This window comes from Vitis riparia, chromosome 19 (assembly GCF_004353265.1).
Source record: "Vitis riparia cultivar Riparia Gloire de Montpellier isolate 1030 chromosome 19, EGFV_Vit.rip_1.0, whole genome shotgun sequence".
Classification (NCBI taxonomy): domain Eukaryota; kingdom Viridiplantae; phylum Streptophyta; class Magnoliopsida; order Vitales; family Vitaceae; genus Vitis; species Vitis riparia.
Window position 1 is genome coordinate 21,920,316 of NC_048449.1, and position 24,232 is coordinate 21,944,547.

At 38.8% G+C, this 24,232-nt stretch overlaps 1 protein-coding gene across 1 annotated transcript in view; it reads right to left on the reverse strand.

Moving 5' to 3' along the window:
• LOC117908824 (molybdenum cofactor sulfurase-like) overlaps positions 1-24,232 on the reverse strand; it is an 84,278-nt gene that overhangs the window by 45,873 nt on the left and 14,173 nt on the right. Inside the window, 7 exon segments of the mRNA XM_034822598.1 lie at positions 4,781-4,937; positions 5,049-5,087; positions 7,077-7,122; positions 7,221-7,264; positions 7,267-7,322; positions 11,474-11,600; positions 13,575-13,732. Of these exon segments, the coding sequence (XP_034678489.1) occupies positions 4,781-4,937; positions 5,049-5,087; positions 7,077-7,122; positions 7,221-7,264; positions 7,267-7,322; positions 11,474-11,600; positions 13,575-13,732 (627 nt within the window).

Sequence of the window (24,232 nt, forward strand, 5' to 3'; positions counted from 1 at the left end):
AAAAAATAAACAGTAGTATTCAAGGGAAAGCTAAGTCATTACAGCGTAGTAATAGATAAAAAATTTCCTCCAAATTAATAATGACAATTTACTTTTAAAAAATGTACTACAATCAAAATTTTAAACAGAAGTAATCAGCAGCAAAGTTATCGGCCAATATTGTCAGCTAGGAAGAACTGCCCTTTACCTTTTTTTTTTTCTTTTTCTCTTTTTTATATAGGTAAAAAAGGTATATATACAAAAAGGAGGCATCAATTGAGTATCCCAAAGTATACAAAAGTATATATCACCACAAGGCACAACCAACAAAAAGGAAGGGATGCAAAAACAGGAAGGGCTACAAAAAACAACATCTGCTCTCAACAAGAACCCAACCAATCAATGAAGCTAATTAAAGATAAAGGACCATTGTCTATAAACAACTTAGTCCACGACCACAAAATACAAACAAAAGAGTTTTTCGGCCTTTAGTTTTAAAAAGCAATTTTGATCCTTTCCTTCGAAACTGTCCACAAGATGCACAAGGAGGCTGCCATCCAAATCTTCTAATGCTTTTTGCCCACAAAAGAAGCATATTAGTCTAGAAGGGTATCTCCAATCAAAGAAGAGAGCACCCAAGACATGCCAAAAAGAGCAAAAAGCAACTGCCATATAACTCTTACCTTTACACAATGAACAAAGATGAGGTCAATGGATTCTTCTTCATTATAGCAAAAGAAACATTTGTTTGCTAAAGACCACCCCCTCCTCTGAATCTGATCCAAGGTTAAGGCCTTGTCCCATGTCGCCTCCCAAGCAAACAAGCCCACCTTAGGCGACACCTAGGAGTTCCAAATGATGCTCCTCAGGAAAGAGACTGAATTTCCAAGCTCCAAAGCGAAATAGAGGGTTTTGACTAAAAATTTCCCACTCTTTGTCTCTCGCCAAAGCACCCTATCTTCTTCATCCCTATACACACCCTCTGCTCTTGAAATCTCAAAACAAACCACCCCACACTTTCCACCTCCCAATCATTAAAGGGGCTAGAGAAGCAAGGAGTCTAGCCAACGAAGAATTCCACACATTTGTCACCCACTCCTCTTAGCTAAGGCAAATGAAGAAGGGAAGGTAATACACAACAATTCATCTCCACACTATTTGTCCTTCCAAAACCTCACCCTTTGACCATTACCCATGAAAAAAGAAATTCTACTACTCCAAATATCTCAATCCTTCCTTATGTTTTTCCATAACCTAACACCATACCCCTCCCTCACTTCACTAGAGCGCCACCCCCTTCTTCTTTCCCATACTTCCCAATAATAACTTACTTCCAAAGGGTCCCTCCTCCTTCATCAAAACGCCAATTCCATTTACAGAGAAGAGTCTTGTTAAGTGCTGAAAGACACTAACACCCAAGCCCCCCTTCCTTTTATTTGAACAAACAATAACCCACCAAACTAAATATGGCTTCCAAATGAGGACCCCGTCACCCATAGAAAATTCCTCTAAATCTACTCTAACCTCAATTTGATCAACTTTAGCATGCAAAACAAAGACATAAAGTATATAGGCACACTAGAAAGGGTGCTTGAAATAAGAGTAATTCCCCCTCCTTTTGAGATATAACGTCTTTTCCACATGGCCAACCTTTTACAAAATCTCTCTTCCGCCCCATCCCAAGTCACCACAGATTTAAACAAGGCACCCAAACTCTAAGGCCCCAAGTAAGATTAACAAAGAGCACTCACCTTTCAACCAAACTCTAAGGCCATCTCTCCTAAGTTATCCACCCTTCCCACTAGAATAAGCTTGCTTTTATCCCAATTAATTCTCAAACCTGATATGGCCACAAACCACATAAGCACCCAATTTAAATAAGTCAATTAATCCTATGAAGCCTCACAAAAAACAAGCGTATCATCGACAAACAACAAGTGAGAGATTTGTACCCTTACACCGCCTTTGCCCCCCATCTAATAGCCCAACAAAAAACCTCCAATCTCAACCTTCTTGAGAAGGCAGCCAAGAGCCTCCATAGCAATCACATATAAGTAGGGCGAGAGGGGATCCCCCTACTTCAAACCCCTAGAGCTTTGAAAAACACCAGTTAGGGTGCCATTGACAAGGACAAAAAACCTTAACTATAGAAATGAACCACATCATCCAACCAATCCTCTTCTCCTCAAAACCCGCATCCAAAATTTGTCTACCCCCCACAAAAAGCATTTTAGGACTTGTACACCACTTTTCCCACCACCTCCTTTACTCTATTGGCTAATGCTTTAGCCAACAATTTATACAGTCCACCCACTAAACTAATGGGCTGAAAATCTCTAAGATCTTCAGCTCCCCCTTTTTTGGAATTAAAAATAGAAAAAGTTGCATTCAAACTCTTTAAAAATCTGCCTTACTCATGGAAGTCTATAAAAAAAACCCAAAACCTTTTCCTTCACAAAATCCCAACAAAACTTCCAAATAACGTAGGAAAACCATCCAAACTTGGCACTTTGTTCCCTCTAAGGTCCAAAAAGGCGAAGAATACCTCTTCCTTTGAGAACAGGTCCTTTAGCATTACAACATCCTAAGCTCCTAAACCCTTGAATGCAAGTCGTTTATGTTGGGTCTCTAGTCCCTTGAATCAAACAATAGATTTCGAAAGGCTCAAAGCACCCCATCTTTTATTTCATTCTCCTCTTAAAGCCAAATTCTATTAATTTTAATCATGGCCACAAAGTTCCTCATTTTGTGGGCATTAGACATTTTATGGAAGAACATAGTGTTTTTGTCACCCTCCTTTAGCCACACTTCCCTTGATTTCTACCTCTAGGAAATTTCCTCCAAAAGGACTCATTTTTTTAAATCTTCCCCTGCTTTGTTTCTAGCTTCCACCTCCTCCAGATTCAAGGCACTAAACCTCTCCTTAGAATCCTAAAAAGCCACTTGGTGCAAGGCCAAAACCTTTTTGACTTCAGCCTTGCCAAACACTTTCTATGTTCCAAATTTTCAAATTAGACTTTAAAGCATTCAATTTTGCAACCAAAATGAAGCTAAAAGAACCACTAAAATGAACCCAAACCACCATCTTTTCAACAAATCTTTGAAGCCCTCCTCGTTTAGCCACATGTTTTCAAATCTGAAAGAAGAGGGCCTTCTCCTCAACCCACCCCCATCTAGTAAAATGGGAAAGATATCAAACATCTATCTAAGTAAAGACACTCTGCACAACCCCACTTAAGTGACATTCCTAACCCTTAGAGACCAAGAAGCAATCAAGCCTGGACTTGGACTGATTAATTGAGAATTGACCCACTTCTATTCCAATTAACTTAAGCACCCTATTATCCCAAAACCTCACCTGTTGCACCCCTCGAGTTCACTACTACCCAATCTAAGCATCTTATCACTTCTAAACTCCGCACCAACCTAGTAGACATCTCTTAAATTTTGGTTTCCAACAAACAAACCAAGTCCACCATTTGAGATTTAATCATGGACTTAATAACCTTCCTTTCATTTGTATCAACCCTTCTCACATTCTAGGATAAAATTTTTAACTTCATTTGTAACCTGAAGCTATGACCCCACCTTCCCTGTCGAGCCCACTCTCACAACCTGTTCCATAGTAGTTCACAGAACACTCTAGCTTCTTAAGTTCCCTTTCAAACCTTGAAGACACCGATTTTTTCCTCCCTTTGCCAACCACCTGACCTCTTCTGCTTTTTTCACATTTTCATCCTCTTAAGCAGTTTTAGAATCTCCCCCTCAAAGCCCTCTATCAGCATACCCAACAAATTGCTAAACTTTGCCAAACAACTCGAGGACCAACAATCTAAAAGTCATCCCACCCCCTCCACCCTCCCCTCAACACACTCCTGCTTCACACTTATTGTACAACCTAAGGCACTCCCATCGACCAAGATAATCCTCAAAGGATCAAGGCTAGCCTCATGTTCCATGTCCTTCATGCCACAACAGCCACTGGAATCACTCTCACAAACAACCAAGGCCCAATCTAACTTGGAGAAAGGAGAAGAATAAGAATCTCAAACCCTCAAGGATAAGAAAGACCAGTGAAAAGAACCAGGGTACCTGGATACCTCAACCAATGGAGCTTCATCTGTGATCTCTAAGCGGCAGCTCACCGGAAACCAAACTGACAGCATCGCATCACTCTCGACCCCACAGAAAAGCCCCTTGTCAACTCTCCACTCCACAGTGATTTGGGACTCCCTAGGAGCCTTAATCCCTTTGAAAAGGCCAAGGGGGGCCTTCACTCCCCAAAGTCTTTGGCCCATGTTAAGAATAGAGAAGAACCTGCTTCCAACCCCTTCCAACACAGCCTGACCTAAGCTAAAACACCTCCTGGGCTTTGCCCCCTCCACAGGGCCTCTAAACACCTGGGCCTCATTACCTGAAAAGATTTGCAAGGACTGGGCCTCAACCACTGCCTGTTGACCCAAAACCTTGTGCCCATACCCAGCCACACTCTGATCTCCCCTCAGGGACACCTCATCTGCGATGTCTCTTCCACCTACAGTTGGACTCCCCCCAACACTGCCTTGCTCTAACACACTCACAGCCCCTTTTCAGTGCTGCCAGCTGCACAGTCTGCTCTCCCCTTTCTCCCTTCAGCAGAGAATGACACGCCATCAACTACAGACTGCACTAACATATATGTCTAACATATATAAATATGTAAACACACACAGACACACATATATATACATGTATAATATATATGGGGGTTATTCTGTTCTTCTATGATGCTATTGATTGAAATAACTAATATTTCACATACCGTGATATTGCAGAAATAGTTATAGTGTTGAGTAATTTGAACCCATGTCGAATAGATGCTATACTTAGGAATGATGCGGTGCCATCCTCAAACAGCTCCTCAATGTCATTTCTTCTTTTAACAAAGTCAATATCAGCAATGGAGGCTGCCACCGTACCTGGAAATTTTATCATGAACCAACATAAACAATATAAGAAGTAAACATTAATTGCAAATGCACACACACACACACGTACACACATACACACATATATATATAAACACAAACCTCCGCTAAAATAGGTCTTCTTCAACAACTTGGCAGCTTCTGCAGTATTGCAATATACAAAAAGAAAAATTAGGAAAAAGTTTGTTATTTCTCCTCAAAGTTTAATTCAACAGGATAAAAATAGAAGTTTTGGAGTTTTTTATTAATCAGATAACATTCTATTAAACAAAAATAGAAAATGAAAAAAAGAAAAAAGAAAATTCTTCCAGATAATTGCATAGACAGAAAATCGAACACAGAAAGTCTATGCACAGTTAATACTATAAATCACTTTAGTATGAATACTTGCATGTAATGAATAAAAAATTGTTTAATTGACTCTCAAGAATTATATGCCCATCAATTACTAATTGCATGTGCCCCACTCCAAGCGATTCTAGGATACCTATTAATTTAGTCATAAATATTTGCACAACAGGAATGAGATTCTTTCTTCAATAGGAATCCCAAAACATTGTAATAATAAAACAGGAACGAATTAAAAGGATGACGACCAAACCAGAGACAATAAGAAAGGGACAGAAGTAGAGCAATTTATAAAACATCCAACAAAGAGGCTTTAGGTTTAGAGAACACTAATCACTCTGCCCACACTGTTTTGTAAGAATTCCCTCAATTTCCATTTTTACCTTGTTTTTCCTAGAGAACAACCATTAAAATTTAGTTTAAGGCACCCTAGTGAAGGCATCATCCACTAAGCACCAGCTTTAGTGGGTCTCAAGTAATCACAGCACACTCCATCCTAATGGGAATACCCTGAAACTCTGCAGTGACAGACAGTTGAGAAAGTAAGATAACATGCTTAATCCAAAGGAAGGTACATCCTTACCATAGGTCATCAATAGTCTTCCATCCATCATCAAAAAAATCTAGCCATTCAGCTCAAGCCAAATCACCTAAAGAATACATACCTCTCTTGCACACTACTTGCCTCCTGAGTTTCCTTGCAAGCCCATGGAAAGCTATCACTATCATGTCCACAATGTCTTTAAAAAAGCACAACATACTAGTTCATTCAAACACTCTATGTCGCAACCCAAAGGCAATTGACAATCCAACAATGGATGATTTGTCATCTCTCTACTGTCTTAGAAAACTCAAGATTAATGGCTTTATAAGGCCTCCTAAGTTCCTAACCAATATAAATGCTAAAAACCTTTTTATTTTTCTAACAATGGAGAGGCTTTGAATTCTCAAAGAACTTCAACCTTCCCTATAAATGACTTGAGGATATGTGGACGAAAGATGACTCTTTGAGAGATCATTATAGAAAGACTTAAAAGAAGAAATTGGAGGGAATTAATGACCAATGCCATGGAAAATATTTATTAAAAAAAAAAATTGTAAACATGTAGCAAAAAAAAAAAAAAAAAGCATGAGAGTGCCATGCAATACAAATAGATTCCACAGATCAAGGAAAAGGAAAAGCCAACAGACATCAAGAGAAGATTTACCTTCAACATTCAATCAATTTGTAATATATTAGATCCTTCCCTTTCAAGGAAAAGATGACTTAAAAATGAGACCTCAAACTCTGATTTATTTTGATGAAGTATCTAAGACAAAAGGGCTACAAGCTTCAAGAAGAACAATGCACTTACAAAAAATAAATAAAAATAAAAATAAATAAGCTATCCTATTAAATAACTAAAACATTGTTAACTAAAATGCACATCAAGAAGGGAACTCATGAGCTAACAGAATGGACAAGGAAGAATTCAATGTCATTCCTTGACTATATGTGGTGACATTCCTTTACTAATGTCATTCATATGCTCAAATTTATTTCCTTTCAAAAGAAAGGAAAATGCAATTTCAGGAGAGAAAAAAAAAATGAACTCAGCCCATTATGTAATTAATTTTTTATCAGAAAAAAAAAAGGAAAGAGACTAGATTCTTTGTGGTAGTTGATTAGTCATAACACAGAGTATAAGAGAAACAGAACGTGAAATTTAGAGAATGTACTTTTGACACTACCATCAGATGATAATTTCAAAAATTTAGATTCTTTCAGAATCAGTTACTTACCATTTCGAACAATGAGAGCGCCAAGTCCCGTCGGATAACCAAATAGCTAAACAAAGACAATGTGAAGATGAAACACCAATACGTAAAGGTTGAAAACTCTTATGCCCATGCCTGGATGAAATGAAACTCTCTGCAAAAATCTACCTTATAGAATGAGATGACAACAAAATCTGCAGGATACTTCGACAATCAGGTGGTTTTGTTGCACATCCTTTTGCAGCATCAATCAAGACCATCCAGCAACCCCTGTTTCCAAACATTGGGAGAAAAGATAAGCAAATTGTACTAATGGAAAGTAATGAGATTAATTTTGGCTGAGAAGCTAAAAGATCCATTTTTTTTCATCACCATGATGATTTCACACGAAGGGCTCATGCCTCTCATGGAAATAAACCCTCTTCAGTTATTTTTTTCTCTTTAATCTCCTGTTTCACTATATGTTAAGCCTCTACTTTTTTTTTTTTTTTTTTTATCAGAAATGAAGAAAATTATATTAAAAGAAGAAAAGATACAAGAGAAAGAAGAGATACAAGAGAAAGAGAAGAAAACAAGAGAAGGATGAGAGGTCCTTCCCACAAAAACAAAACTGAACAAAAGAGAAAACACCCAACTTTAGAAAACTAAAAACAAATAAAAACCCCAAGACTCTCAAACTTTTGAAGCGCAAACCGCAGTCCAGTTGAGTTGTAAAACACTAAGAGGAACTCCGCTAAAAGCTGCAGTACAAGAGGCCCAAAGAGAGGAATAGAAAAGAAGCAAGTCCGATAACATCTCTTCCGTTCTCCCCTTATCCTCAAAAATCCTATTGTTTCTCTTTTGCCACACCATCCATAACAAAGTAAGGTAAGCGATTTGCCAAAGTGTCTTGCCTCTTAATGAATTCCCCAAACCTTTAAAATCAATAACCATCATGTCCACAATACTCTTTGGAGGGACCCAAGCCAACCCTGCTAGATTGAACAGCTTGTGCCAAAGTCCAATGGTAACAGGACAATGAAGAAAAAGGTGGTCGATTGATTCTCCATTTCCTTTGCAAAGAATGCACCATTGAGGACAGAGGGATTTGTTGGGTCTTCTCAATTGAAACTTGTCATTAATGTTTACCTTCCCATGTACTACTAACCAAGCGAGGGCCTTAACCTTTAAGGGGGCTTTTGAATTCCACAAAAACTTGGCCGGAAGGAACAAGATAAGATTTGAGACTTTTAACATGGCCAAGAAAAAAGATTTCGCTGAAAACAAGTCTGATGATAACAAAGACCACGCTCTTGAATCTACCAAAGAAGGAGAGAAATGCACTGATCTAAGGGAGGACATTAATCTCTGAAGGAGATCAATTTCTGTATCAGTAAGATTGTGACAAAAATTAAAATTCCAAGACAGTGGAAAGGAATTGCCAAGGACATTTGAGATAGTAAGGTTTTTCACAGAAATAACTCTATAAAGACCAGCAATTTGAGAACACAAAGTTTGTTTACCCCACCAAAGATCTTCCCAAAAACGAATTCTCTCCCCATTCCCTACCACTAGACTGACAAAAGGAGATAAATCCTGCACAACTTGAGTAATAGCCTTCCAAGCACATCTGTGTGACCATCTAACCACCATGTTGGCGTCCCATCCATTAGGATGTGTCCCATAAATACTCGCAATAACCTTATGCCAAAGACTATTCCTTTCTCTAAGGAAACCTCCAAAGCCATTTCCCTAAGAGAGCAATATTTCTCAAAGAAGTCTTGCCGAAACCCAAACCTCCCAACTCCTTTAGCCTACAAACAACATCCCATCTAATAAGATGATCTTTCTTCCCTTCCCCCACCCCAGACCAAAGAAAATCCCTTTGCAGCTTCTCAATTTTTGAGACTATTGATACTGGGATTTTGAAAAGGAAGAGGAAGTAGCTAGGGATGTGAGACAGACTTGACTGAATTAAAGTAATCCTCCCTCCCAAAGACAATTAGAAAATGGACAGACTGCTCCTTGTGCCCAAACAACCTATAACTTCTCTTTCCAAATTGTCCAAAGATACATAAAAGAGCAGCTCTACAAACCCTTTGTTACGCCTTTTACCGATGACAAATCCATGCCACCTTAACAGAGTCTCTCTCACTATGGCCAAGAACACCAAACAAAGAGAAGAATAACTTCCAAAGAACCCTTGCCTTGAAAAAATGAAGAAGAATGTAAACAATTGACTCTTCCTCAACCTTACATAGGAAGCATCTATTAACCAACATCTACCTTCTTATCCAAAGTTGATCAAGAGTCCAAAACCTTTCTCCAACAAGCTTCCCACATAAAGAAACTTGCTTTAGATGGAGCCCATGGATTTCAAACAACCCTCACTGGAAAAGGAATTAAACTCCTCAACTCCAAGACAGCATAAAGAGACTTCCCTAAGAATGAATCATTCCTTGAATCCGTCCACACTACCCTGTCCTCCTCTATTCACTACCTTACATTGTAGTCTAGAAAAAAATTGCCCCTACCGTATCTAGCTCCCAATCATTAAGATCTCTAGAAAAACAGTTCCAATGACCCCTCTCCCCTATCTAGTCCAAATAATCCACGACCCAAGTCTCTTTTGATAGTGCTAAAGCATACAAAGGTGGAAAACAAACACAAAATGGCTCATCCCCACACTACCAATCCTTCCAAAACTTCACCCTCCTTCCATTCCAATCTCTTTTCATTTCATAATAGGAGTAACTAAGTCCACATCTACATGACCATAGACATTCTCAAAATCCATAAAAGACCGTAACTTCATCCTTCAAATTAATCCTCTCATAGAGAATCACATTGGCCACCAAATGACGATTTACCTAACTAGGACAAAAGCCCCTTAGGACGGGGATAAAGTTGAAGCATCTCCAAAATGCTCTTGAGAGGACCTTAGCATTGACCTTACACAAGCTTGTCACCATACTTTTGGGTCTAAAATTCCATTATAAAGTTGGAATTTTCTTTTTTTACAACTAAACAATCAAGCAGGAATTTATGTTATGACTAATCAGACAATCTCAAGCACTCTAAATGGTGTCCTTAAGACCATGTTGACATCCTCCAGACCATGCATACCAAAGCCCATTTAAAGGTCTTTCCAATCACCAAGCTCTTTCAAGCCGATTCAATGACCAATCTGGGACTTGTAACCTAAGACTCAGACTCATTTCCACAGCACAAAGAGAAAAAAGAATCTCACAGTCTCACTAGCAATCAAATATTGGTCCTCTAAAACCTTTCTTCCACCAGATAAGATTCTTAATACCCTTCTTTCTCTTCACCTTTACCACCCTATCAATGACATGGTGTAACAACTCCCTTAGTTTATTTCACACAAGATTTTTGCCTCAAGTTGAATCCTTCTTAAGCATGATACCCTCAATTTGGCTATTCAGCTAGCTAAGATATATCTGTTCATTGGTCAATCTCTTTGACTACACTTAGATTTTCACTATCCTTAAGCATGAAACTTTTCCTCCCATAAAGATTACCAAAGACCATCTTCTTCTAATCTGTTCACTTGTTGGGGAACCTTGGGTTGTTATATAAATTACTGGCCCTGCCAATCTACCATATTAAACTCCTACCAATATTTTTAATCTCAGAATTCAATTTCAAATCTTAGAGCCACATATTCTCAAACGAAAAAAGTGAATAAGGCCAGTCACACAGATTTTTTACCAGCCACACCAACTACAAAGGCATGAGGATGAAATTTTTCTAAAAAGTCTTCCTTAGCAAAGCCTTCTTCTATTCCAATATTAATGCACTAGAATCACAAAGCATAACTATTATTCCCTTCTATTAAAAAAATATTCTAATGTTGTAACTATCATTATATATATTTCTTCAATATTTTGAACATGCTTGTCACTTCTTCGTATTTCAATAAAACTCAGCAAAGCCTTGTACTAACTATTCAGGTGCCTTCCACTCAATCTACTGTTGTTTCTTGGTTTAGATCATAGGTCATCATGCCTTCTCCTGCAACTTTAAACCATATTCTGCCCAACCTTCCTCATCTGAGTGGCACTTTCAAAACAAAATTATTCATTCTACCACTGGTGCAATCACAAGCCCTCATTGTAGGTCCTCATCGCATCTCCTCATTGATTCATTTCAAGGAATTTTTGCATGCTAGCCGGTAATAACTCTATTTGTTGATATCAATTCTGCTTATGTACAGAAATGATTCTATAGAGACCAGAAATGTGTTAAAAAAACCTTTGTGTAAATAAGAAAGTGGTCCAATTATTCCATAAATTTATTTTGTTGAGAATTTGAGGTTAAAATTATACCAAATCACCAGAAAAAGAAAAAAGAAAGAAAAAAGAAACACAAAAACCAAAACAAAATTAGCTTGATGCGTAAAATGGCATTGAGTTGGATACTTGCAGAATGGAGGGTCAGTCAAAATTCTCTCAGCATCTTCCTTGATAATCTTCACCAAGTCGAGACTGAATCTTACACCAGAGAAATTGCACTCTGACGGAAATGCAAATAAGTTAGGGGCATAACCTGCATTTACCAAAGTACGTGACGCAGCTAGAGTAAAATAGTGTCAAAATGGAAAAAAAATGATAAAAAATAAAAAGATAAAGATAAAAACTCAGTATAGAATGAGCATGGATTATCATGGGTTACCAAGCATCGTTTTAATACAGTAAGTGTTTCACTATAGGCAAATAAAACTAAAAATAGAATATCCCCGAGATAAGGCCAAACCATGAATATACATTTCAACAAACTACTTCCATCTTAAAGCTCAACATAACATGTTTAAATTATAATAAATAAATCACACAAACCAAGGAAGCAAACTTAGTCCTAAAATTAAGGCAATCCTTGAAAGAGAACTCTCATCTGATTGCAAAGCAGATATATAACCAGGTCCATAATTCAGCACTGCTGATTGAGGTAAAGAAGATTTTAACCAGATATAATTCAACAACTAATAAAAATATTTGTCGAAATAGAACATTATAAATTATTTGATGAATAAGAACCTTCAACCTACCAAGAAGCAGTGATGACTTTTAAATTTTTCATCAGTTTCTGCAATACTTACCATACAGGATTTTGACCAGATATAATCAATAACTAATGATATTTGTCAACATAGAACATCATAAAGTATTTGATGAGTAAGCACCTTCTACCTACCAAGAAGCAGTGATGACCATTAAATTTTTCATCACTTTCAGCAATATTTACCATACAGTTCTTTGAGTAGAATGTTCACATTCCCTTACAGTTTTGGTGTAAGATTTCAAGTGTCAACAAAATAGCATAAAAGAAATTTCAAGATCAAATCATGATGACCATCCTTTGCCTTCTTTGACATCAAAAGTTTACAACCTTCCCATGCTGGATTTTTCCTTCAAACATGATCTAGGTGCTACATTTATACCATGTAAGATGCCTTGATGTTGGAGTCTGACTTCCAAAGGCAGAGGGGACAAGAAAACATCATTTGGCGTCAGTGCAAAAGGAACAAAAAGAGGCAGTTGTCCGTATGACTTCATTAAAAGAGAGAATTCTTTACCTTCTCTATGGAAACCACTTTTGGTTTCAGTCTTTCTAAGAGGCCTTCCTAGCAAGGCCATATCATGGCTTTAATTTAGTGATTCTAAAAATACTCAACAACTGTCTTGGAAAAGCAGAGAGATTAGATTCACCATTGCTAGTTTAATCAAGAAAGAAGATGGTAAATTTTTTATGTTTAGCCTAGTATCATTAAGAATTCTCTTCTCAACAAGGAAAGGGATGTTTGAACTAAGAATTTAGTACAGAAGGCAAATTAAGTACATCAATAAGTCATAAGCATCTAGGATAGCTTAAAGAAGAGACAAAGAGAACCACAATATCAAATAGGAGAAACAAACTGCCATCTTAAACTATAAAGAGCAACTAGCAGAAGCAGAATAATTGAACCACAAACCATTGAGAAACTAAAACTAAAAATTTTTAGGGACATCAAAGAACTAAACTAACTAAAACAATATATACAAAACAAAAAAAAATAACTCCCTTCTCCTTATACACCTCTAGAGTCATTCCATTGGCTGGCAACCATTCTCAAACATTTCAAATACAATGCATTTGAATTGCAAAATTATGTAACATAAAAGCTTGTCAAAATTTTGGAGGTAAAATGTGCATAACAAAACAGCTGGATCAATGACAATCAAATAGACATGACCTGCTCCCTGCTAAATGCAAACCATGACCTCAAAAATTATATATCCCCCTAATTAGTCATAACAATCATTGCAGAATACAAAATAAATGGACGAAAAAATTCTTTTTAGCTTTTACAAGAAAGAATCATGTGTACTTTGGTGCACCCTTTTTCAGGCACTTCTAATATATTATCTTATTTTGCTTATCAAGGAAAAAAAAAAAAGGAAAAAAATAGGGGAAAAAAAAAAGAAAAGAAAGTTAGCTTTTACATGACAGACTTGGTAGTGGCAGTTATCAACTAAAATTTACCTGTAGGCGCTTCTCCTGGGAATCTTGCTTGGTTTCTCCTTTGTATAGGGTGTGGTGACACTTTAATAGAAGATGAAGTGCTTCTGGAGACTCCACCATGATGCCCAGCCTCTTCAATATCTATTGCAAAAGCTGAAGCTCCTCGATCGAGAGCATATCTAGAAATTATAAAGGTGAACATGGCATAGAAATTCATACAAAGAAAATAAGTGAGGGCAAAACAAAGAGACTTATGTGAAGGAAATACTGCCTATCATATAGAGATTGTCACAAGGTTTTCACTTGAAAACAAGACAAACAAAATAAAAGACATCTCCAAAGGAAAACCAATGTATATACATATAGACCTGCACCTTCTCTAAGACTCTTTTTTCCTTTTTTGAAACAGAAACAAATATCTTCATTCATCTTCAAAGATAAATACAAAAAGGACAAGCATTCCTTCAAAGATGTACAAAATTGGTTAGAAAGTAACCTAGTGTCAAGCCCCACAAAACCTAATCCATCATCACAAAGAAAAAACCAAGGTACATTGAAAAGAAATATTGCACACTCAAGGGAGAAAAAATCTCCAACAAAGGAGGTCGAAAGCTTAGGCCTTCTTTAGCAACCGTTTTTTAAAACAGTTTTTTGTTCTCCTAAACAAAAAATTAAAAAAAAAAAACAGGAAAACATATTTGATAATCAGAAAATGGAAAACGGTATTCTATTCTTAAAAACAAAAAACATAATATTTTCAGAAAATATCTTTTAGTTGTTTTCAATTATTTTCACTTGTTTTCTGAAAGTTGTTTTAAAAATAATTATATAAATATGAAGAATGATTAAAAATAAAAGACTATATAAAAAAGTTAATTCTAAAACATATTTAAAAACATAGAAAATAGGTTAAGAATATTTTAGATTCACAAACAGACTTTTGTTTTACAAAACATCAAAAAACAGTTTTTGAAAATTGTTCTCAAAAACTATTTTCGAACACACTTCCTAAACAGAGCGTTCGCTCTTTGTTTGGCTAATCAATCTGTGACTTGGTTGGTTAAATGAGGAACCCAAGAGGAGTAACCCAACTCACTAGCAGCCACTATGATTTTGTGCATTCAATTGAAAAACTTTCACAAACCTCTTTCGTTATTAATCACCCAAGATTTTTTTTTTTTCAACGGGTAAATAGGAGAATATGATAAAAGAGAAATGCCGAAAAAGGCATCCCAAAGTATACAAAGAACGCCTAAAGGCACCACAAAAAAACAAAAAGGGGCAACAAGAAACAACCCCTCTCCCCCTACCCAAACCTAATCAGTCCACAAAGTCTATAGTGGAAAGAGGACTAAAGACTATGAACAACTTAGACCACACCTAAAGATTACAAAAGAAAGAAAATTCAAGTCCTTGAACCAAATGCCCTTCATTTTCAAACACCCTACTTTTTCTTTCTTTCCAAATTGTTCAAAATCACCCAAGATATTATAATAGAATAATTTCCCTCTATAGTTAGGTTAGAAAGGCCTAAAGCTTTGGCCTGTAGTAAACCCTCCTATAGTGTCAATATCTCTTCCTCAAAAGCCAAACCCCTCCTACCTAGTTAGAATAGGCTCTCAACATTGTACCAAAATAATCTCTAATCACACCTCCAACACCAATCTAACTAGGGTTGCCCAACAAAGATCCGTCAAATTCAACTTCTCTGAGGCCATATTTTTTTTATAGGTAATAAAAGGGCTTGCATTAAAAACACCTAAAAACGGTGAAAACGGTACATACGAAGTACACAAACAACGCCCAAAAAAAGCTAAGCAGTAAGAAGACAAAAAAAGGTCTTCCCCTTAACTAACAAACAATTGTGGAAACCCGGAAGGTACAAATGTGCATATAGTTGTACCGCATATCTGTACCGCATATAGTTGTTTCCTATTCTAATTTTATTTCCTAATTTTAAGACAAGATAACCTCAATCATTCATGTATAAATATCGATACAATAATTAGTTTGAATAGAGTGAGAAAAATAAAATGAAGTTTTTTTTTTTTTTTTCCCAAATTTCTCAACAACCAATCTACAAAATCAATCATAGACGAAGTGTCATCCTCTATATACACCCTAACTCAATTCACAAAAGTATACATGAAAAAAAAATTAATTGCATGGTCGGACCACTCAACATCATTTTTATTTTTTTTTTATAGGAAACAACAGAGATATATTGATAAAAAACAAAAAAGAAGTACAAGAGAAGGATAAGAAATCCTCTCATCAAAGAAAACTAAACTATCAAAATACAAACACACGAGAGTACACAATAAAACAAGCAAACACTCTAGGTTAGACTAATCCTTAGGGATTACACGCTGCTAACCAGTCAAGTTGTAACACATTAAGGAGAGTCCCCTTAAAAACCTTGGAACAGAAAGCCCAAAGAGAAGCAAGGAAAAAAATAGAATCCCATAGATACTCTAAATTCCTTGCTTTTTCCTCAAAAATCCTCGCGTTTCTTTCCCGCCACACAACCCGAATTAAAGCGATGCTCGCAGCTTGCCACAAAACTATGCCTCTCTTAGATGAACCAAAACCATTAAACTTGATGGACATCATGTCAAAGATGTTCCTTGGGGGGACCCAATCCATCTTGGCTAGCTGAAATAATTTATGCCACAACCCCATCGTCAAAGAGCAATGTAGGAAAAGATGATATGCTGATTCTCCATACTCCATGCATAGAATACAAATATCAGGACTAAGAGCTTTGTAGGGTCTTCTCAATTGTAGCATGTCATTAGTATTACCTTCTTGTGTGCCACTAACCAGACAAAGAACTTCGCTTTGAAAGGGACTTGAGATTTCCAAACAAACTTAGAGGAAAAAACCTGAGAAGATCCTGAAAAGCGGGATAAGGCTAAAAAGAAAGATTTAACTAAGAAAAGTCTAGAAGAAGATAAAGGCCAAGACACTCGACATCATTGAAAAGTTCTTCCATTTCTTTCCTTCCAAATAATCCACATTAAGCATAAGAGGGCAACCCTCCATGCTTTCTCCCTTTTTTACCCAAAAAAGATCCATGTGATCCTCCTAATTAAGGAATGCATAACCAACTACACACCAAAAAGGGAGTAAATCAAGTTCCACAACATTCTAGCCTTGCCACAAAACAAGAGTAGGTGATCAATGGTTTCCTCCTCTTTGCACAAGTAACACCTATTCAAGATATTCCATCCCCCTCCTTTTCAAATGGTTGAGAGTCAAAAGTCTGCTCCAAGACACTTCCCAGGCAAAAAACCTAACCCTCACTAGAGCTTATGACATCCAAATAATACTTCACGGAAACGAATCTATAAAAGACCCCGAGTAGGAGCAATAAATAGATCTAATTGAAAATTTTCCATTCTTGCTTTCTCTCCAACTCAGAATGTCCTCCACTTCTCTTCTAACAACCAAGTGTTGTAATTTGAAAAACAAAGTCTCCACTTCTCCGATCTCTGAATCATTAAGATGTCTTGAAAAGCGAGGGCTCCAACTACCCAAATCCCTACCCTCCTCCCATGCTTTTGGCACCTAACTGTCTTTATTTACAGTCAATAGAAATACGTTAGGGAAGGCCTCTTTCAAAGTTTGGTCCTCACACCACAAATCTTTCCCAAACTTAACCCTTCTCCCATTCCTAGATCCACTTCTTATACCTTCCCATTCATTTCTGATGGTCTTCTACACCCCCACACCATAACCTCCTCTCACTCCTCTCGAACGCCACCCCCCTTCCTCTTCTCCAAACTTCCCAATGATGACTTGTTTCCAAACTCCCTCACTTCTACAAATCTCCAACTCCATTTCCAGGCTTTGTTTAAGGCCACAAGACTACGAATTCCAAGGCCTCCCTCCTTCTTATCTGCACAAACTAAATTCCAATTCACCAAATGAGGCTTTTCCATAGGGCACCACCACCTTATAAAAATCCCTTTAGATATTTTCAAGTCTTGAACTCACCTTTCTAGGAATAACAAAAAGAGACAAAATAAATTGGGAGACTTGATAAGATGTTTTTAATCAAGGTAAGCCTCCCACCCTTAGAGAGGTATTGCCTCTTCCACATTGTTAATCTTTTTTTGAATCTCTCTTCCACTGCATCCCACGCCCAAGAAGATTTAAAAGAGGCACCCAAAGGAAGACCCAAGTAAAAAATGGGTAGCTTCCCTACTTTACACCCCAACACCAAAGCAAAATCCTCCAATGTCTCAACAACGCTCCCCCCTAAACACCCAACTCAAATATCTCAACTAATCACTATTAGCCTCACAAAGATTAGTGTGTTGTCAGCAAACAAAAGATGGGACACATCCATCCCTTCTCCATTGCTTCTTCCCACCTTAAACCCATAGATGAAGCCACCGCATCTAGCTCTAAACAACAATTGACTAAGAGCCTCCATGGCCAAAATGAACAGATAAGGGAATAACAAGTCACCTTGCCTCAAGCCCCTAGAGTTGTGGAAAAAGCCCGAAGGAGTTCCATTGATGAGAATGGAAAAGCTTGTTGTGGAAATACACCATTTTATCCAACTTATCCACCTTTGCCCAAACCCCATTTTAGTCATGACAAACAAAAGGAATCCCAGTTGACATGATCATAAGCCTTCTCAATGTCCATTTTTAAAAGGTGACCCGGTATGTTGCACTTTAACCTACATTTGGCTTATCCATTGCATGTGCTTTACATTATGCAGCATGTGTTTTTTCACACTTAGACTGGATTAGTGAAAGATGAGATGGAAATAGGCCACTGTATTAACAAGGAATTAAGATTTTTCGCATTGGGAAAAAGGAAGAGAAGATGGAGAAGAAATAATTGGAAGGGGGATAGTTGTGCCTAGAACAATTGATGTCCTGCAAATTGACAGGTTGATGATATCTAAGTGTACAAAATTTCAAAACAGATCATTGATTGAAAGGTTAAGAGATGAGGTTTGAAGTGGAGAGAAAGGCTTTCCAGGTAAAGTATGAAGGCTTCAATGGGGGAACATGGATTTCAATAACAGAGAGAAGTCGAGGATTTGTCGTCTCTTTGAGTTTTGGAGAGGAGGAGTTGGACTGGTTGATGGAGCATTTGAAGAAAGCTGTGGAGTTGGAGGCTTCCAGGGTTTTATTCGAAAGATTAGGGGCAAGACAAGGACTCATCTAATGGAGATTTGCTTCAATAGCAGAGGGAGATTTATGAAAATTACAGAAATCGTTGTAAGGAGAAGATCTCTAGTTCTAATTGTTCCTGAGGGAGTTAAAGGCTATGGGTGGGAAACCCTTAGGAAGGCGATTTCTTCAGTCCAAGGCTTGTCTGACCAAGCTGCAAGAGCCTTGAAGGAGGTGTTTAAAGAGTCTCAAGTGAATAAAGGTTTGTACAGAGAAGGGAGGACCTATGTAGGTGTGGTTGCAGAGGAAGGGCCTAGGAATGGAGTTTTGATGCCAATTGGAAAATAGGCAAGAGCCGTAATCTGTGAAAGTAAAGGAAAAGTATTAGATTGGTGCGAAGTAGGAAAAGCTACTGCGAGGATGATGGGCATGAAAGGAATGGTGTCTGTAACCCCTATTTCCGATTTCAAGGGGTGTTTTTTTTGTGGATTCTGTAAGGAAAGCTAATTGGCTTCAAGATCAAAGGAGTGTAACAGTGAGAGGAGAGGTTGTTGCTCTGAGGAGATGGTTGCCAAAAGAAAACGCTGTTGTTTTTGGAAAGTTTAGAAGGGGCTAGTTAGAACTAAGAGGCCTTCCTTTTCATCTGTGGGACGAGGTTCAGCTGAGTTACATCTTGCAGAAGTGGGGGAAGGTAACGAAGGTGGCACGGGAATCTCTGAAGCTCGTAGATTTGACGAAGGTAAAGCTGTGGGTGGAGATGCTTCCAAACGTTGTGTTACCAGCGCCTCTAGAGGTGGAAGATGGAGCCTGTTCTTTTACGGTGGCAGTTACAGTCATCGGAGAAGCTACAGGAGATGATTTTCTCAGGTCGGAGACATCCCGCAGCAAGGACAAGCTGATGTCAAAGGAAGATTGCGCCTCTTAGAAGCCAAAGTTCGCTGAAGGACTACAAGCTACTGCTAGGGACAATGAGTGCCATAGCTGGAGGCCTCGTCATCGGCCTCGTTCTCGTTCTTCAGATTCAAATTTGGCTGCTAAAATGAAGGAAGGAAGGGGAGGAAGTGGTTTGGGTCCAACGACGAGAAGAGCTATTGGGCCAACAAAACCAGATGCTTTTTTTAAAGCCCGTATGGATAGGGCCCAGGTGGGGGCAAAGAGTTGTGGGCCTTTCGCGGGTCCAATCCACGAAACGGGAGCAGGCTCTTCTAATGGTGGCCCAGCAGCACCTTCGTCCTCAAAGCTCCAGCGCTCAGGGTCTTCTGCAACTGAGGAAACGCCGATTGCTCTTTCTCAAGAGTCGGCAAAGATGAAAGGCCCCCCAATCTTCGCGAGGCAAAAAGCAAGAAGCTAGCCGCCGAGACTAAAGGTGACGACGTCTTCACCAAAGCGTAACCTAGAAGCGGATGGCTCTGCGGAAGTAAATCGAGCCATCTTGCGGGGAAGGTCAGTCTCCCATTACAACGTCCTCTCTCTTGTTCCAGAAACCTTCCAAGTGTTCACCAGGGTGACAAAGGGAGACGAAGGGAGTTCGCGATGCTTCTTGAATAAGGTGCATCATCCTTTCTCAGGCCTCTCTGAGCAGGGTCTTCCTTTGGTTGGGGCTTTTGATCCTTTTCTTATTCCCGACTCCTCTGTTTCTTCAATTCTTCCTTCTCGGTGCCAGCCTTTTTTTTCGATTCCGTTGGAGTCAAGCTTTGTTTCTCAACGTAATCCCTTGCCGAGTTCTCCTGTGGTTGAGATCAGTCGTCATGTTAGCGTGTCCTGTTCTGAAGGTGTGGATATTCTTGTAGACACCTCTAACCAAAATTTTAAAGACTGCCTTTTCTCTAGGGAAAATCTCAGTAGCCCAGAGGAGCTTTGTGTCTCAGGCAAGGCTTCGTCCCCAGAGCCAGAACCTCCCACCCTCCCTTTGGAAGGTTTTCAAGTTGAGGGTCTCTCGCCTAGGAAAATGGTCAAGGTGCAGTCGGTGTTGGAGAGTCTGAGGATTAGAATTGTCAAAGATGATGGAAAAGGTGCGGAAATAGTGAGCAAGAGTACTCTATCTGCGGATAAGGTGTATTCCAGAAGGAAGAGGAAAAATGACTCTGAACCCGAGGAGAAGATTAGGTTTGGTTGCTGGTTGTGCTGGTTTGTTTTGTTTACATGAAGATTTTAAGTTGAAATACGAGAAGATTAGGTTCCAAGGAGAAAAGGAGGACTATCAGAAGGTTTTTAAGTACTCAAAGTCCAGATGTGGTGATGCTTCAGGAAACGAAGAGATAAATTTGGGATAGGAGGTTTGTAAGCAGTGTCTGGAAAGGTAGAAGTTTGGAGTGGGCTGCTCGTCCTGCTTGTGGGGCTTCAGGGGGGATTGTGATTTTGTGGGATTCAAATAAGTTCAAGTGTACAGAGAAGGTGTTTGGATCTTTCTCTGTAACTGTGAAGCTGGAATCTAGTGAAGAAGGGTCTTTTTGGTTAACTTCAGTGTATGGCCCGAATAAGCTATCGTGGAGGAAGGACTTTTGGTTGGAGCTTCAGGATTTGTATGGACTGACCTTCCCAAGGTGGTGTGTAGGAGGGGATTTTAATGTTATCAGGAGGATCTCTGAGAAGATGGGTGATTCTAGGTTAACTCTCACTCTCAATATGAGGTGTTTTGACAAGTTTATAAGGGAGAGTGGATTGCTGGACCCCCCTCTAAGGAATGCGGCTTTTACTTGGTCAAACATGCAAGCTGTTCCTATTTGAAAGAGATTGGATAGGTTTTTGTTTTCTGCTGAATGGGATTCCTTCTTCTCTCAAAGTTTTCAAGAGGCACTACCTAGATGGACCTCAGATCATAGCCCAATTTGTTTGGAAACTAATTCCTTAAAATGGGGACCGACTCCTTTTAGGTTTGAGAATATGTGGTTGCTCCCTCCTGAGTTTAAGGAGAAGTTTAGAGATTGGTGGCAAGAGTGTATGGATGGAGGTTGGGAAGGTCACAAGTTCATGAGGAAATTAAAGTTTGTTAAATCAAAGTTGAAAGACTGGAATAAAGTGGCCTTTGGAGATTTAAGAGAAGGAAAAAGCTCATCCTTTCGGACTTAGGTAGAATTGATCTAACTGAACAAGAAGGGAATTTGAACCATGAATTGGTATCAGAGAGGACCTTAAGAAGAAGGGAGCTGGAGGATGTGCTATTAAAGGAAGAGATTCAATGGAGACAAAAATCTAGGGTAAAGTGGATTAAAGAAGGGGATTGCAATTCTAAGTTCTTTCATAGAATGGCCACTGGAAGGAGAAGCAGGAAATTTATTAAGTCTCTGATTTCTAAGAGAGGGGAGACTTTAAGCAACATTGAGGTTATCTCTGAGGAGATTGTAAATTTCTCTGGAAAACTTTATTCCAAACCTGAAGGTGACCCTTGGAGGATTGAAGATGTTGATTGGGTCCCTTATTACTGGAGAGAGTGCAGTTTGGCTGGATAGGACTTTTTCTGAAGAAGAGGTACGAATGGCAGTGTTTCAATTGAATAAGGAAAAGGCCCCTGGTCCTAATGGTTTTACTATTGCAATTTATCAAGAGTGTTGGGATGTGATAAAAGAGGATCTTATGAGGGTGTTTAGCGAGTTTCACACCAATGGGGTAATAAATCAAAGTACATATGCAACCTTCATTGCTATGGTGCCAAAGAAAAGCCAAACTTTTAAAATCTCATATTATAGATCTATTAGCTTGGTTACAAGTTTATATAAGATAATAGCTAAGGTCTTATCAGGGCGTTTACGCAAAGTTCTTCATGAAACAATATCTGGCTTTCAAGGAGCTTTTGTTGAAGGGAGACACATTTTGGATGTTGTTTTGATAGCCAATGAAGTGGTGGATGAGAAAAGAAGGTCAGGGGAGGAAGGGGTAGTCTTCAAAATTGATTTTGAGAAGGCCTATGATCATGTGAATTGGGGTTTTTTAGATCATGTGCTTCAAAGGAAGGGGTTCAGCCAGAAATGGAGATCTTGGATAAGGGGTTGTTTGTCGTCATCAAGTTTTGCAATCCTAGTTAATGGGAATGCAAAGGGTTGGGTTAAGGCCTCTAGAGGTTTGAGACAAGGAGACCCCCTTTCTCCTTTGCTTTTTACTTTAGTGGCAGATGTTCTAAGTAAGTTGATGATCAGAGCAGAGGAAACTGGGCTAACTGAGGGGTTCTTTGTGGGGAGGGAAAGGACAAGAGTGTCCTTGTTACAGTTTGCAAATGACACAATCTTTTTCTCTAAAGCCTCTCTGGAACATCTTCAAAACCTCAAGATTATCCTCTTGGTTTTTGGGCAAGTTTCTGGTTTAAAAATCAACTTGGAAAAAAGCACAATTTCAGGTATTAACATTAGGCAGGAGTTGTTGTCTAGTTTGGCCTTGGTTTTTGACTGCAGAGTGTCAGAGTGGCCTTTGTCTTATCTAGGCCTTCCTTTGGGAGGGAACCCTAAGACAATAGGCTTTTGGGATCCGGTGGTTGAGAGAATATCAAGGAGATTGGATGGTTTGAAAAAGGTCTGTTTGTCTTTGGGAGGGAGGATTACTTTAATTCAGTCTTGTCTGTCTCACATCCCTAGCTACTTCTTCTCCCTCTTTAAAATCCCAACTTCAATTGGCTCAAAAATTGAGAAGATGCAAAGGGATTTTCTTTAGTTTAGGGCGGGGGAAGGAAAGAAAGATCATCTTATTAGATGGGATGTTGTTAGTAGACCAAAGGAGTTGAGAGGTTTGGGTTTTGGAAAGACTGCGATGAGAAATATAGCTCTCTTAGGGAAATGGCTTTGGAGGTTCCCTAAAGAAAGGAGTGGTCTTTGGCATAAGGTTATTGCGAGTATATATGGGACACGTCCTAATGGATGGGATGCCAACATGGTGGTTAGATGGTCACACAGATGCCCTTAGAAGGCTATTGCTCAAGTTTTCCAGGATTTTTCCCCTTTTGTTCACCTAGTGGTGGGCAATGGGGAGAGAATTCGTTTTTGGGAAGATCCTTGGTGGGGAAACCAAACTTTGTGTTCTCAATTTGCTGATCTTTATAGAGTTACTTCTGTGAAAAACCTCACTGTTTCAAATGTTCTTGGCAATTCCTTTCCACTATCCTGGAATCTCAATTTTCGTCGCAATCTTACTGATTCAGAAATTGATCTCCTTCAGAGATTAATGTCCTCCCTTAATTCAATGCGTCTCTCCCCCTCTTTGGTAGATTCCAGAGTGTGGTCTTTGTCTTCGTCAGGCTTGTTTCAGTGAAATCTTTTTTCGTGGCCTTGTCAAAAGTCTCTAATCCTATCTTGTTCCGTCCGGCCAAGTTTTTGTGGAGTTCAAAAGCCCCCTCAAAGGTTAAAGCCTTCACTTGGTTAGTAGCGCATGGGAAGGTAAACACCAATGACAAGTTGCAATTGAGAAGACCCTACAAATCCCTTTGTCCTCAATGGTGCATTCTTTGCAAAGGAAATGGAGAGTCGATTGATCACCTTTTTCTTCATTGTCCAGTTACCATTGGACTCTGGCACAAGTTGTTCAATCTAGCAGGGATGGTTTGGGTCCCTCCAAGGAGTT